Below are 15,403 nucleotides of genomic sequence, written 5' to 3'. Positions count from 1 at the left end.
ACTTGAGTCTCGTTCTAATGTCCTCCTGTTCGACTCTTTCTGTCCCTTTCTTCTTTTGCCTGCTCAGATCCTTTCTCTTCTGAAGCTGTCGATGACTCCATTCCAAACCTAAACCCTTTCCTAACCAAACTTGTTGTTGATGGTGCACATCTACCCGTTATGTCGTCCGATGGTGTTAGTTTCTCCTCTAGGACGTCAGGTCATGAGATTTTTGGTGGTAAACATGCTTTAGTTTCTTCTCCCCACCCATCCAAAGTGTTTTATTAGAGTTTTTGGTTGCTGAAAGTCCCCTGTTGTTTCACGTACTCAGTATCCTGTTGTGTCAAATCAGGAGTCCTGATTTAAGTTTGGTCACACTGTTTTTCAATAAGTCTGTTCATCCCTGGCAAGAGTTTAATTCGACCTTTGAGTAAAAATGCAGTCTGTAATTGGAGACTAAATTAGTGGCAGTGCTGAAATCAAGTCTCTGAATGTTGGTTAACACAAAGCTCTGTTTTAGCAGACTGTATAGATATTTAATCAAGCCTAAAATTAAGCAGTCGTAGTTAGTGTGAAACCAGGAAAACTGAAAAAAAAAAATCAAGTTTATGTTGAATGCAAAAGTAAAGATGGTGCATTAGACTATATACTATGTGGATCACTTTGCCCAATTTCCAACATGGAAAATTATTTAATATATCATAAAATCCAACTACAGTAATTGTTAAAGGAAAAAACAGGAAAATTCTCTCATCATTTACTCACCCTTCTGCCATCCCAGAAATCCACATGACTCCATTGATTGAATCAATGTTTCCAGAAGCAATTTGTTATGTGTTGGTGAGAAACAAATCGATATTTAAGACAATTTTTAAAATAGATTTGCCCTGCTTAGTCAGGCTGCACTTTAACATTCTTCTTCTTGTGTTTTTGGTGATTCACATGCTTCATTCATATGCCCCCTACTGGGCATGGAGAAGAATTACAAGCAAAAAAGGACTTAAATATTGATCTCTTTCTGACCCACACCTATAATATCACTTTAGAAGATTTGGATTTAACCACTAGAGTCATATGGATTACTTTTATGCTGCCATTAAGTGATTTTTGGAGTGTCAAAATTTTGGCACCTATTTACTTGTTTGTATGGACCAGAGCTGAAATATTCTTCTAAAAACCTTCATTTGTGTTCTGCAGAAGAAAGAAAGTCATTCACATATGGGATGGCGTGAGGTTGAGTGAATGATGAGAGAATTTTCATTTTAGTGGGAATTATCCCTTTATGGAATGAAGAATAATTAATGTACCGGTAATAATATTGTTCATAACCTTATAGTGTCCCATCTAAATCCAACTGTCATTGCTTTCATATGAGATGCTTTAAGCAGGGTTCACATATTTAAAGGTGCTGTAAGTGATTTTTTTATTAAATGACAAACAGACTAACAGACTCTTTTGCAGAAAAGAGAAGGGGCGCTGTTAGGATTTTTGGGCCCCCTGACAATTTAGCACTCTGGGCCCCCTATCTTATCGCAACCTGTACAACATTTTATTTTATTTATTTATTTATTTGGGCATTCTAATTCTAATCACATTTTAATGCCAAAAAGGGTAATTTTAAGCAAATATACTATATAAATGCCACGAATGGCACATTTTGTGTGTCATTCAGTTGAAGTCCGTATATCACTGAGCAGCACTGCAGACGTCAACCAGCTCCTGTCCGGAAGAGCGTGAAGCACTCTGATGGGCGCACTGGCAGCAGAGACTCCAAACTCCCGCTAAAATATAAATGAACAAGTATAAACAGTGATAGTGAACACAAAGCATTTCGGCTTCACTTTAAGCAATCGTGTAATGGCAAATGTTTCTGGTTCATACATGCAGTGTTAATGACACCAGTTTTGACACCAGAGATTTTGCTTCATGACAAATAAGGGCCCGTGGTTTTAATCAGAGCATTAATATAATAATAATGTGTGAAAGTGAAGGAATTAGGACAGAAAAATATAACTATTTCAGATTATAATAAAATATATAAATATAAATAAAAGTTATATTTGATTTTCTTTTTACAAATGTATCATATGCAAATATTAGTTCAAAGTGTAAATGTAAAATTGACCAAAACTAAAATTGACCAAAAAGAGAGACATATTTTAACTAGATATGTCATGGAAAAGTGGAAATTCATTGGTCAAAAATTGTGGGAACCCTATTTAAATGTTCGGAATTAGTCATCTTTATGGCAAGTTAATGTTAGAAAATAATTTTGACAATATTTAATTGCCGTTTTCTCCTCAGTGTAGTTGTAATAGCATTGATATGATTTAGTAGTTAAACTATAAAGATATATGTGAATGATTGTTTTTCCTTTTCACCATAGATCAGTACAATCCCTTTATTGATTCAAGTTCAGCTGTATCAACCGATTACAAACGCACTGTGCGGATAGAACACTTAATCTCAGGTACCATGATGGCAATCCATCCCACCTATGTTTCCCCTCTCACAGGAAACATAGGAGCACTGAAGCAGTGCACAGGGAAAGCTTATAACTAACCTGTGGATGCTGTGTTTGCCTTGTTCACTTGGCTTTTGTTTAGCCTTAATTTTGCTGTCTAATTTCGCTCTACTAATCTGTGCAATCTGAAATGTCTTTTTTGTGCCTTTTCATGTCTGTTTAACATTGTGATGCTTGCCGTGTTGTTTCACCTTCTCACTGCCTGCTTGTCAGAATCGTTTGGTCAAGCGTCTATGGTCCAGCATCTCCCAAACCCCTCTCCCTTCCAGTCTGATCCCTCCACTGTTGTAGGCCTATTCAGAGGTAGGGAGCCTGTGGATGGAGGTTGCCTTGGTGGCTTTTTCCCCATTTGTGATGTGTTACCCTCGGTTGTGACTTTGAATCCCCTCTTTAATGCTGTCTGATCCAACATGTGTTATTGTTCCAATTCAGGCCAGATCCGTGAATTCACTAAACAGTTGCACCACTTTTGCGGCTGGTAATTCAAAAACCCACATCTTATACACTAACCACCTGCAATCTAGTCTAAGAAGGCGTAATCATCTCTGAAATGGCACATTTGCACCATTGCTTTATCTGCATTATTTCTTTAATGAATAGGGCGCTAAACCAGCTCAGATTGAGCATACAATTAACCAACGCTTATACCGAGTGCAATTCTTTCTTAGTGAATTCTCCCCTCTGTCCCCCCTCATTTTGTTCCAAACCCATATGGCTATCTTTATTCTGTGGAACAAAAAAGGAAATGTCAGACAAAATGTTAATTCCAATTTATTTGAATATATTTATTTTTTTGCATGAACAAACTACATAACATCACCCAAGGCGAACTTAACCTGTATTTACACTACACGCAGCAACGCTTTAAAATTACGTTGAACAAAATAAATATATAAAGAACATCATGTCCAAACCACACTAACAATTCGTTTTTACCAATCATTAACACTCTTCGACTAGACGAGATCTCTTTGGTTACGAATTTCATGAATATCACCAGATGAACACCTTAGCAGAACAAAAACGTCAGTGCATTTTATTATACTTTTTAGGCAAATTAAAAGACGACTGTTAGCCCAGCAAGTATGAATTAGCCTTTTGACAACCTCAGTCCCCATTCACTTTTATTGTATGGAGAAAAACAATGAGCATCAACAGGAGAGAGAGTCAACATTCCTCAAAATTTGTTCTCATGTGTTCCACAGAAGTTGTACATGTTTGAAACAACATGAGGGTGAGTAAATGATGACAGAATTTTCATTTAAACCGTTTAAAGGTGAAGTGTTTAATTTCGGCTCCACCATACACAATTTCAAAAAGGGATTGTCTCCAAACGGGTTTCCCAAGCACTTCTGACCCACACTGCCCCCATCCAAACAGATAGTTCCATCCCAAACTCACACCACTGGTTGAGCCAGTAGACCGCTTAAACAAATAGAGCAAAGTTTACAAACTTCAGGAAGTCAACCTACTTGATTTTATCATTGCAGTAAACTAGGATAGTAGAAAAGTTTTTTTTACCATTGACAAAATTACACACTTTACCTTTAAAATGGTTCTTTTGAGTGTGTATTTTGTGTACTCATTTGCTCAAGCAAAAAGCTTGAGGTAGTACAAGATGCCTTGTGCATGTCTTCAGTTTAGCCGACCACTAATTTTGACATGTGACCATGCACACTGGTCCATTTATAGGCTGGTCTGTTTCTTAGTAAGTGTTGAAATGGCCCTTTACTCTGACTCATGTATTCTTAGACTTAGATCCTAGATCAAATGTTGGACGCTATTAGAAGGTGTAAATAGCTTTTTTGTTTGCACCCTTTGAAGGGTATGGAGCTTCACAGATGCCTCCTCCTCAGAGCTCAGGGGAGCTGCACGTTGACTTTGAGTCTGTATTTGGTACTAAAGCTGCCTCCTCTAATAGCCTGGATACAGATGGTATGGATCATTTCAGTCATTATCAAACAAAACATCAACTTTACTGAAATATTGAAGTACTAATTATCTTTAAATGTTATTATAAATTTTTTTAAACATATTTAAATGATGTATATTTACATGTTATTAGTTGTTCCTAAGACAGGAAAACAAAGTATTTGAGTCATGTAGTCGACACATTTTTGTGAAAATTATTTTAAACTGGACTTTTTATATATATATATATAATTTTGCAAAGCATGTTGAATCACAATTGTGCATGAAATGTGCTTTATAATTAAACTCGCCATGTTTTGTCTCACTTGTGAACATCACAGCAGGGATTTTGAAACCCACTGTGGCTGGAGCAAATCAGTCCTCCAATCAAAACCCAGAGAAGCTGGTATCAGACGACCTGGATTCTTCATTGGCCAACCTTGTAGGAAGTAAATGTCAATTATTCAGAGGTTTATATCTGTTGTTTTCAGAGCACACTACTTAAATTTATGTGTGATACAATGTTATTCTGTTGTGTCTGTTTATATTATTAACATATTTCATTGTGAAATACATATCATCTTGCTTACAGATCTGGGTATTAGAAATGGTACCACTAAAAAGTAAGAAAGTTGCCCTTTCTCTGTTGTGTATACTCAATATATCTTTTTAAACTGAACAAACTTTTCACAGTCTGCTTTGGTGTTTTGTCATCTGGTTTACAGTGATATCCATTGGAACCAACCAGGAGAGAAAAAAATGACTGGTGGAATGAACTGGCAACCCAAGACTGCTCCATCTACTACATGGAACCCTGTCTCCATGGTAAAAATGTACTTTTATATACAAAGACAATACATTCAACATCCAAATATATTAGTCAACTTCATTAATCATCTTCCATTTTATAGCAACCATCTATCATGGCTTTCCCTGCTACAACACCTACAGGAATGATGGGCTATGGCATGGTAAGTACTTGCAGTGCAACAAGCAATCAGAACGAATTATATGATGTCGTCTGACTCCTAATGACACCAAATTCTGATTTGTGTAGCCTCCACAGTTGCCTTCCATGACCATGACGACCCAGCCCACAATGATGTACACACAGCCAGTTATGAGGCCATCCAACCCTTTCGGATCAGTGTCCAGTGCACAGGTATAATCCATTGAGTGTGTAATCCTTACGGTCTCACCAACCGTTAATGTTCTTGTGATGAATTTAGCTTTCTATTAACACGCTTCTATAATCATGGTCCATTGTGTTCTAATGGGTCATGTGACAGAGGCCTCCCTCCCATACTGCAGATCATTCCTCTCCTCCACCATGTGTGCTTTCCCCTGTCACTCCAAGCTCTTTCCTTTCTCTCTCTGTCTCGTTCTCTCTGCATTAGCCCTCCGCTGCCTCTAGCCCCTCCAGTCAGAGTCCTCTAAGAGCCCCAGGACAAGACCCCTTTGCACAGCTCTCTCTCAAGGATTTCTTGTAGAGCTTCGTCTTTTGTCTAGGTACAGCATGCCCTTGTGCTCGTGGATGGTCTTGCATGCATTTGCATAATTCATGAAATCTGTTTCACTCCGTAGCTCTTGCAAGATGTAGACCATAAATGTAGTTTGTATGTAATAATTAGTGCAGTCAGTGAATAATTAGTAAAATAAGTAATAGTTAATAAGTTGTCCTTATTGATGGGTTGGTGTTTCAGACTTCACATGAAAATGATTTACATGCCAAAAATGGGAAAGAATAGGGAAACCAAAAACAATTAAAAGGAAAATCATTTTTATTTTTTTCAAGCCTGGTAAAACCATTAAAGGGATACTTTGGCCAAAAATGAAAATTCTCTCATAATTTACACACACACACACACACACACACACACACACACACACACACACACACACACACACACACACACACACACACACACACACACAGTTGTGTTTCCATGTTTTATGGGGACTTTCCATAGACATAATGTTTTTTATACTGTACAAACTTTATATTCTATCCCCTAAACCTAACCCTACCCCTAAACCTAACCCTCACAGAAAACTTTCTGCATTTTTACATTTTCAAAAAACATAATTTAGTATGATTTATAAGCTGTTTTCCTCATGGGGACCGACAAAATGTCCCCACAAGGTCCAAAATTTCGGGTTTTACTATCCTTATGGGGACATTTGGTACCCACAAAGTGATAAATACACACTCACACACACACACACACACACACACACACACACACACACACACACACACGCCTTCCCAGATGTGTATGTTTTTTCTTCTGCAGAACACAAACAAAGATTTTTAGAAGAATATCTCAGCTCTGTAGGTCCATACAATGCAAGTGTAAGGTGACCAAATCTTTGAAGCTCATTAAAATATGCATAAAATAGGCTCTGGTGGTTTAATCCATGTGTACTGAAGTGATCCAATTGGTTTTGGGTGAGAACAGACCAAAATATATCTCCTTTTCACCGCAAATCTTGCCATCGAATTGTCTCTATGCGATAATAATTTCAAGCTCAATTACACTTCCTAGTGCTTGACGCATGCGCAGAGCGCTAGATGGCACTAGGAAGTGTAATAAAGCTTGAAATATTGATTGCCAATGAGACTGCGGATGTCAAGATTTATTGTGAAAAAGTAGTTACATTTTGGTCTGTTCTCACCCAAAACCAGCGGGATCGCAAAATGTTGAACATGGATTAAACCACCAGATCCTTATGGATTAATTTTATGCAGCCTTTTTTGAACTTCAAAGTTTTGGTCACCATTCACTTGCATTGAATGGACCTACAAAGCTAAGAAATTCTTCTAAAAATCTTTTTTTGAGTTCTGCAGAAGTAAGAAAGTCAAACACATCTGGGAAGGCATAAAGGTTAGTAAATTATGAGATTATTGAAGTCCCTCATCTTTGTTAATCAAAATTACATATTTAAAAGTTTGTTTTTCAATTAAAATAATTCCTTCATGCCTTAGATGGCATCAGTGGCTTAGATATAACTCTACACCTTTGCCTCATTTAGTATGCGTGGATCTATGAATATGCAAATTAGTCCCACCTCCAACTCCACTCACCCCTGCACCACTCTTCTGTAGCTGGGGCTACCTGCTCAACTTCAACTCTGTTCACTGTAAAAGTACTAAACGCTACACAATGGCAAGTGGTAATATTGGAGTAATTCAGCAATATATGTTCGAACCAGAAACTGATTCTGAGGAAGATGAGCAAATTGTACAGGGTCGCCTACAAGTCGATGTATCCCAACGGTAATGTATTTTATGTATTGCTTTCTACAACGTTAGAAACGTAAGTTATGTAATGGTTACATTCTTGACTACGTTATCAAACAGCTAATAAGGTGTTGCTAATGTGAGACAAACCTTGTTCCCGTTTGCCACCTCTGACAACTTGACTACCTTGTAAAGATAAACATTCAAATGTGCCGTTTGGAAGAAATGCTTTGAACACCATAGCAAGTCTCTGGAGAAAGGCATATAGTTCATCATAACTAACATTGTAATAGATAATATGTATATGTTTTCAGTAACGTTTGCCGTAACTTTCTTCATCAAAATACCCAAGATATGTAAAATTGCCTGTCAGCATTTAACATGTATCATCATGTAACTTGGCGTGTTAATGTTCGCTAACTTTATCTAATATACTGCAGATTTATTGGTCAATGGATAAAATACAAGAAAAAGGAACTTACCAGTTGGTCAACGTGTTGGCTGGTACTTGCGGTGTCCCTAGGATATATTGATAAAACCGCGTTGGGCTTCATAATAAGTTTTATGGCAAAACCCATCTGTTTTTGGGTTAAATCTTCAAAACAGTTCTCTGGAAAATGACTACTGCAAACCCGAGTTTTCTCTGAAAGTTTTGCTGGGACATTACGATTTTTCCAAATAAACTGCACCCATTTATCAGATCCTATTTTCAGATTCTTTGGTAATACATGAAGGCTCACTATTTGTCCTTTTGCAACTTTGCATCCGAAAACAGAACATGTCTTGCAAAACAATGATACGTAGCTACACCTGGCTTCTCCTGAGACCCCTTGCTTCGCCGTAGCATATGCTATTGATATGGAAAGCCCCACCCCGAGTGTTGACAGGATTGGTTCCGTAGGTTTGTGACGTATGAAACTCTGGCTGTCTGAATCTTTTTCAGACTGTCTTTGGTGCACTGCCTATCTAAGACAAAAATGCTCAGCCATGGCGTTGACTGCTGATTTAGCTCATGGTGTGCCTTCTAGCATATACAAAACACCATATGGACAAGTCTGATTAACAATTTGTATTGATTTACATATTGAACACAGAAAAACAAAACATATATATATATATATATATATATATATATATATATATATATATATATACAGAATCAACAATTAACCTCCACTATCACCCTTCCCAATCCCCAACAACATCCCAGTGGTCGTACATGATTATAGACACACACACACACACACACACACACAAATAATTTTAGATATCCGCCCCATTTCTCCATAAACAAATTCCATTTCCCAGTCTTCTAAATTACCATTCTTCAAAGGCCGCCACCCTCCCCATCTCTGAGCACCACTCCTGAAATGAGGGCGCTCCAGCCGACCTCCAACCCCTTAAAAGAATCTGTCTGGCGATCATGATGCTGGTTAGGACCCAACTCTTTATGTGTCTATTCTCAACATCAATGACCGCCCCATCACCTAGAATACAGAGTCTGGGTCAAAATGAAACCAGAGTGCACAATACATCACACACAATACTCTGAACCATCAACCAAAACTCCTGGATCTTAACACACCCCCAAAAGACATGGGTTATGTCTCCATCCTCTGATTGGGATTGCCAGCATGTGGGTGTCTTTAAGACCAAGCCTATACAATCTAGGGGGGTCCAAGTAAAATCTTGAATTGCATAAGGTGCACCCTTGCATCTCTAGATGCAGACTTGATGTTTTTAGAATCCTAGTCCTCACTCCCTCCTCTAATACCAAATTTAAATCTTTCTCCCATAATCTATTGAGAGAAGTTTAAGCTTCGTCCCCCAGACACTCAATTAGCAGGGAGTAATACACTGATGCCTCATGACCTTTTCCAAAAGCAGTAATCACCACTCCCAGAGTATCTGCCACTTTAGGGGGGTGTATGCTATTCCCAGAAATAGTACAGATCAGGTGGCACAGCTGTAAATGTCTAAAGAACTAAGATTTGGGCTGGTAAGTGCAATCTCTATAAAATCATTAAAAAAATAAAAATAAATAAATATTATCCAGCGACCACAAATTAGTGGAAAATTTTCCTTGACCAAAAGCTGTGGAACCCTCCCTGTTATTTATGTAAAATCATATTTTTTTGGTTGCAAAATATACCAATGAAGTCAACATGAAATCAAAATCTGACCCTTTTTACATTCTTGTAACACTTTTCTTTTTCTTTTTGTTTGGTCCTATTGTGAATTATTCACCAGTAGATGTCATTTCAAAGAAAAAATGTTCTTGAATAGTATCTTCAATCAAAATGCGATAACTTCTGCCAATGACACAACTTTATTTTCAGCTGACATCACCAAGCCCTCTCATTTTTTTTCTTGTTCAGTATTCTGTTTCGTTTAGAAATATGTCACATTATTTAAGTAAAATGGGTTATAAACATCGTTTCTGGTTGACTTTATTGATTAAAGCACTAGGGGAAGATTCCTTTTTCTACTGTACTTTTAATAGATTTTTCCCCTCCACCTCCCAGATGCAGTTTATGTAACATGAAGTTGCTCCCTGATGTCAAACCATTAAGCTCTGTCCTCTATGCTGGGATGCGATCCAGAGGACCAATCCCACAACATACTTGGCGTCAAAGATGTAAACCAGTGTGTTGAAAGACTGGGAGCCTACTGCAATCATTTCGTAATTTGTTTAAGATGTCAAGTGATGCTGCTGTTCAACCCACAAAGGGATTCCTCATACATTTATAATATGTTAAGATAGGTAAGGGCATCGAGAGACTTGGATATTTTGTGTTTTTAAGAAGCTCTAGTTTGATTTTCCTACTGGAATGTTTTTTCTTCAACGGGGAGCATTTAATGAGAGGTAATGTGGTAAAAGTTTACCTAAATCAGACTGTAACTCAGCATCTGATATAGTATGTGTTATAAAACAGTATCAGTAACTTTATTTTACATTTGACCTTTTAGTTATGTAATTGTATTCAGCGGTAGACACTTCTTGCGTGTTGTTTGTATTTATTTATGATTAATGCCTAAACAATAAAACAGGAGTGTATGAAGTACATTGGGAAGGGGAAACTATAAACAATTCAACATTATTCATGGGTGTTGGATTATTTAATGAAGGTTAGATTTTTAAAGTAGATTTTATGTAAAAATAAAACATAAAAAAGGGGGGGGGGCGTGGGGGGGGTCCTTTAAGGTAAATGATAGAGCACTAACTATTCTCTAAGTCTAGAACAACTTCCCGTAGATTAAATGTTTGCAGCTCAAGGCTATTGGGAGGATGATAAATAGTGAATGGTTGGTTATTCTATCTAGTCCATACTGTGCTTAAGGGTTTTGCAATGGAGTAGAAAAGCACTTCTTCTGTGACTGTGAAGCGTTACACTTGGGAAGGGATGTGCTCTGCATTGTGCATGTCATGCCATACATTTCACACGGACGGTTGGATATGGCTGCCACTGATTTGAACATTAAGAGTTTCCCTCATTTCAGACTTCTTGTCAAATAAACGCCCTGCTCTCTAAAGCCCAGGGATTCTGGCTGGGAACTGGCTGCTCCTCTAGATATTGGTCGTGGACAGGGTTATTGATATCACTGTAAATTTGTAGTGTAAAATATAAGACGCGTTGACTGGGAGAAAGTTTGAGCACTGTTGATCGGTGCTTTTATGTATATATATACACATATATCATGTTGGCAGTTTGTCCTAGGGTTGGCTAAGAAGGGTTTGAAATATGAAAGCAATTCAATCACATTTGAATTTACTCAAAGTTTTGCTGAATAAGTTCTGTGTTGTCCTCACGGATCATTTTATGTATTTAAAAGATGTACGAAGAAGTTAGTGAACTTTCTTTTTCAAATAAAGTGCAGCTTCCACAAATTTTGTCTACTTGAATTTCTAGTCCTACTTAAATTGTAATTGAAAGAGTCTGTCATGCATTAGGTCTTTCAGGTCAACCTGAATTGGTTTTTCTGAAGCCTAGTGATTAACCATGTATTAGTATTCATTATTTACAGGTACACCTAAATATACCATATTTAACTAAAGAAAATGGTAAAATATAGTGTTTGTAATTGTTTGTTATTAATCCAAGAATAGTACATTGCATGAAGAAGTCACAGAAATTTTCATATTCTTTAAATGGAGGCATAAAAGTTTAATAGACTACAATGTTTACATTATTGTCTGCTTGCTTGCCCTCTTTAGACTATCTACTGATTTCAAGAGCTCACTACTACTTGTTAAACATAAACCAGGTAAAGGGATAGTTCAGCCAAAAATGTCAATTCCCTCATCATTTACTCGCACTCATGCCCACACTCATGCCATCCCAGATGCATATGACCTTCTTTCTTCTGCAGAACACAAACAAAGATTTTAGACAAATATTTTAACACTGTAGGTCCATATAATGCAAGTGAATGGTGACCAAAATGTTGAAGCTCCTAAAAAAGCACATAAAGGCAGCACAGAATTAAGCTAAATAACTCCAGTGGTTTAATCTATGTATTCTGAAGTGATCTAAGTGATTTTGGATGAGGACAAACAAAAATATATATAAAAAATGTTTCCTATAAACCTTGACAGCACTCTCCTTGGCAATCATGATTTCAAGAAATCACAATAGTTCTTGGAGACTGCAATGGCAAGATGAATGAATGAATGAACGTTACATTTATATAGTGCTTTTCTGACACTACACTCAAAGAGCTTTACACAGTGAACAGGGGAATCTTCTCAACCACCACCAGTGTGTAACGTCCACCTGGATGAAGCGACAGCAGCCATAGTGCACCAGTACTCTCACCACACACCAGCTATTGGTGGAGAGGAGAGAGTAGGGTTATAGAGGCCATGATTGAGATGGGCCAATTTTAGGAGGCCATGATTGAGATGGGAATTTAGCCAGGACACTGGGGTTACACCCTACTATTTACGAGAACTGCTCTAGAATTTTTAATAACCACAGAAAGTCAGGACCTCGGTTTAACATCTCATCCGAAGGATGGTGCCCTTTTACAGTATAGTGTCCTTGTCACTATATTGGGGCATTAGGACATAAACAGACCGGAGGGTGAGCACCCCTGCTGGCCTCCCAAGATGTACTTTGAAGGAGTTACATTTTGGTCTGTTCTCACCCCATACCAATTGGTTCGCTTCAAAAGATATGGAAACACTGGAGTTGTATGGACTACTTTTATGCTACCTTTATGTGCTTTTTGGAGCTTCAAAATGTTGATAACCATTCACTTGCATTGTGAGGACCTAGAGCTGATATATTCTTCTAAAAATATTTGTGTTCTGCAGAAAAAAAAAGAAAAAAAAAAGTCACATGTGGAATAGCAAGAATGGGTAAATGATGAGAAAATGTAAATTTTATTAAAAAAATTTTTAAACTTGTTCTAATATAAACTTGTTGGGGGAATCAACAATTTTATATACAGTGCATTCATAAATTATTCAGACCCCTTAATAGTTTTACATTTTTTTAATGCTAAAAATGCTTTAAATTATTATTTTTTTCACATCAGTCTACACTCCATACCCCATAATGACATAGCAAAACTATTTTTGATTACTTGGCAAAATGTATTCAAAAGAAAAATCTGAAAAATGACATAAGTATTTAGACCCTTTGCTATGACACTTATTGAGCTCAGGTGCATCCCATTTCTCTGGATCATCTTTGAGATGTTTCTACACATTGATTGGAGTCCACCTGTGGAAAATTCAATTGATTGGACATGATTTGGAAAGGCACACACCAGTCTTTAAAAGGTCTCACAGCTGAAAATGAATATCAGAGCAAATAACAAGCCAAGAGGTCATCGGAACTGCCTGCAGTGCTCAGAGGCAGGATTGTGTTGAAGCAGAGATCTGGGAAAGGCTACAAAAAAAACTTTTGGCCGCACTGAAGGTTCCCAAGAGCACAGTGGCCACCATCATCCTTAAATGGAGGAAGTTTGAGACAACCTGGACTCTTTCTAGAGCTGGCCGCCCAGACAAACTGAGCAATCAGGGGAGAAGGGCCTTGGTAAGAGAGGTGACCAAGAGCCTGATGGTCATGCTGGTTGAGCTCAAGAGATCATGTGTGGAGATGGGAGAAACTTGCAGATGGACAACCGATCAATGTAACACTTCACCGATCTGGGCTTTATGACAAAGTGGCCAGACAGAAGCCTCTCCTCAGTGCAAAACACATGAAAGCCTACTTTTAATTTGCAAAAAAAGCACCTAAAGGACTCTCAGGCTGTGTGAAACAAGATTCTGTGGTCTGATTAAACAAAGATTGAACTGATTTGTCTCAATTCCAAGCGTCATGTCTGGAGAAAACCAGGCACTGCTTATCACCTGTGCAATACCTTCCCATTGGTGAAGCATGGTGGTTATAACATCATGCTGTGGGGGTGTTTTTCAGCGGCAGGGACTGGGGGACTGGTCAGGGTTGAAGGAAAGCTGAACGAAGCAAAATACAGAGATATCCTTAATGAAAACATAGTCCAGAGCACTCACGACCTAAAACTGTTCGAAAATATTTCCAGCCCCTTCCAGTTGAGTCCCGTACTGCACGGCGGTAGGCTCCTCGCCCCTGCCTCCTATCTCCGGCAGGATATGATGGTTCTGAGTACTACAACTTCGGGCCGCCAGACAGGGCTATGCCAAAGAGAGACATTACTTTTCTGTTTTATATTCATCAAATAAATGTCATCTTCAATTTCACTCAAGTTTGCTGAACTATTCTTGTATTTGCATTCTGTAAAAGAAAAAAGAAAGACATGTTTCTGGAATGGCATAAAAGAGTATTTTAGACAATGAATATAGAAATGTATATATATATATATATATATATGGCAAATTATATTAACATTTACATTATATACACAGAACTTAAACTGCACAATTAAATTATAGAGTCAGTAAATAAAGAAAATGGCAGAATACTTACAGATTGCTGCTTGTGCTATTATAATTCCTAATTTAAAATTTAACCCTCCCCTCCTAGTTTTCATTGATGCAAAATGCCAAATCTGCCCAGCAATCACATGGTTGATACTTATTTTCTCAAGACCACTGAGTCGACCCTGTCACAGTGTACCTATACTGCTGATTATGGTTATCTTATGTTTATTCAGAATGTAAGAATGCATTATGAACATCTATAGGCTAATCCTAATCATTTAGAGCCTTTTAGGCTGAGTAGCATGTCAGGAACAACTTGGGGCACCTTTCCCCCATTTGTGCGGTGTGGCATGATTTGGTGCACCTCTCTCCTATTGATCTTGCCAGCTCGGGGCGGCACATTTCACCCATCGCGAGCCAGGGGCGAGGTGCACAATTTGGGACACCTTTCTCCCGTCGCGATCTTGCGAGCTCCGTGCAGGGCCGATCGATCAGGTACCCTGTCCTGCTGCCCCAGAGAGCGTTGCCGCCCTAGGCGCCTGCAATATCACCTATGGTACTATCCTATCCGCTACAGTATGGAGTTTAGATTGATGTGATTTTTCTTTTTTTTTTTTTTTTAAAGCATTTTATCATAAGGTTGCAACATACAAAATGTGAAAAAATTAAGGGGTCTGAATACTTTATGTAGTGTCCATCACTTTTAACGTGTATCACAAAGCTCATTAAGAAAAGCTCAAATTATTAATGACTCTGTGCATGCATTTATTTTTGTAAGAAATGAGCGGTAGTATCAATATGTTGAGTGAAAAGTAAGGGGGAAAGGGGTTGCACTTGA

General features: G+C 37.9%; 1 protein-coding gene across 9 annotated transcripts in view; it reads left to right on the top strand.

Moving 5' to 3' along the window:
- The window catches only part of LOC127631570 (phosphatidylinositol-binding clathrin assembly protein-like), a 35,209-nt gene extending 23,672 nt beyond the window's left edge, over positions 1–11,537 (top strand). The window contains exons 13-23 of one of the 9 annotated variants that reach the window (XM_052109743.1): positions 68–217; positions 2,366–2,449; positions 2,717–2,806; positions 4,328–4,438; positions 4,756–4,884; positions 5,007–5,037; positions 5,140–5,239; positions 5,326–5,385; positions 5,472–5,576; positions 5,812–5,923; positions 10,181–11,537. In XM_052109743.1, coding sequence (XP_051965703.1) covers positions 68–217; positions 2,366–2,449; positions 2,717–2,806; positions 4,328–4,438; positions 4,756–4,884; positions 5,007–5,037; positions 5,140–5,239; positions 5,326–5,385; positions 5,472–5,576; positions 5,812–5,904 — 953 coding nt within the window. In that variant the 3' untranslated portion in view covers positions 5,905–5,923; positions 10,181–11,537. The remainder of the gene's footprint in view (positions 1–67; positions 218–2,365; positions 2,450–2,716; positions 2,807–4,327; positions 4,439–4,755; positions 4,885–5,006; positions 5,038–5,139; positions 5,240–5,325; positions 5,386–5,471; positions 5,577–5,811; positions 5,924–10,180) is intronic. The other 8 variants (XM_052109744.1, XM_052109745.1, XM_052109746.1 and 5 more) reach the window with 8 other exon arrangements.
- Positions 11,538–15,403: the final 3,866 nt, after the last annotated feature.

The sequence above is a fragment of the Xyrauchen texanus genome, chromosome 38 (assembly GCF_025860055.1).
Source record: "Xyrauchen texanus isolate HMW12.3.18 chromosome 38, RBS_HiC_50CHRs, whole genome shotgun sequence".
Classification (NCBI taxonomy): domain Eukaryota; kingdom Metazoa; phylum Chordata; class Actinopteri; order Cypriniformes; family Catostomidae; genus Xyrauchen; species Xyrauchen texanus.
The sequence above is the reverse complement of the archived record's forward strand: the minus strand, read 5'-3'. Positions and strand labels throughout refer to the sequence as shown.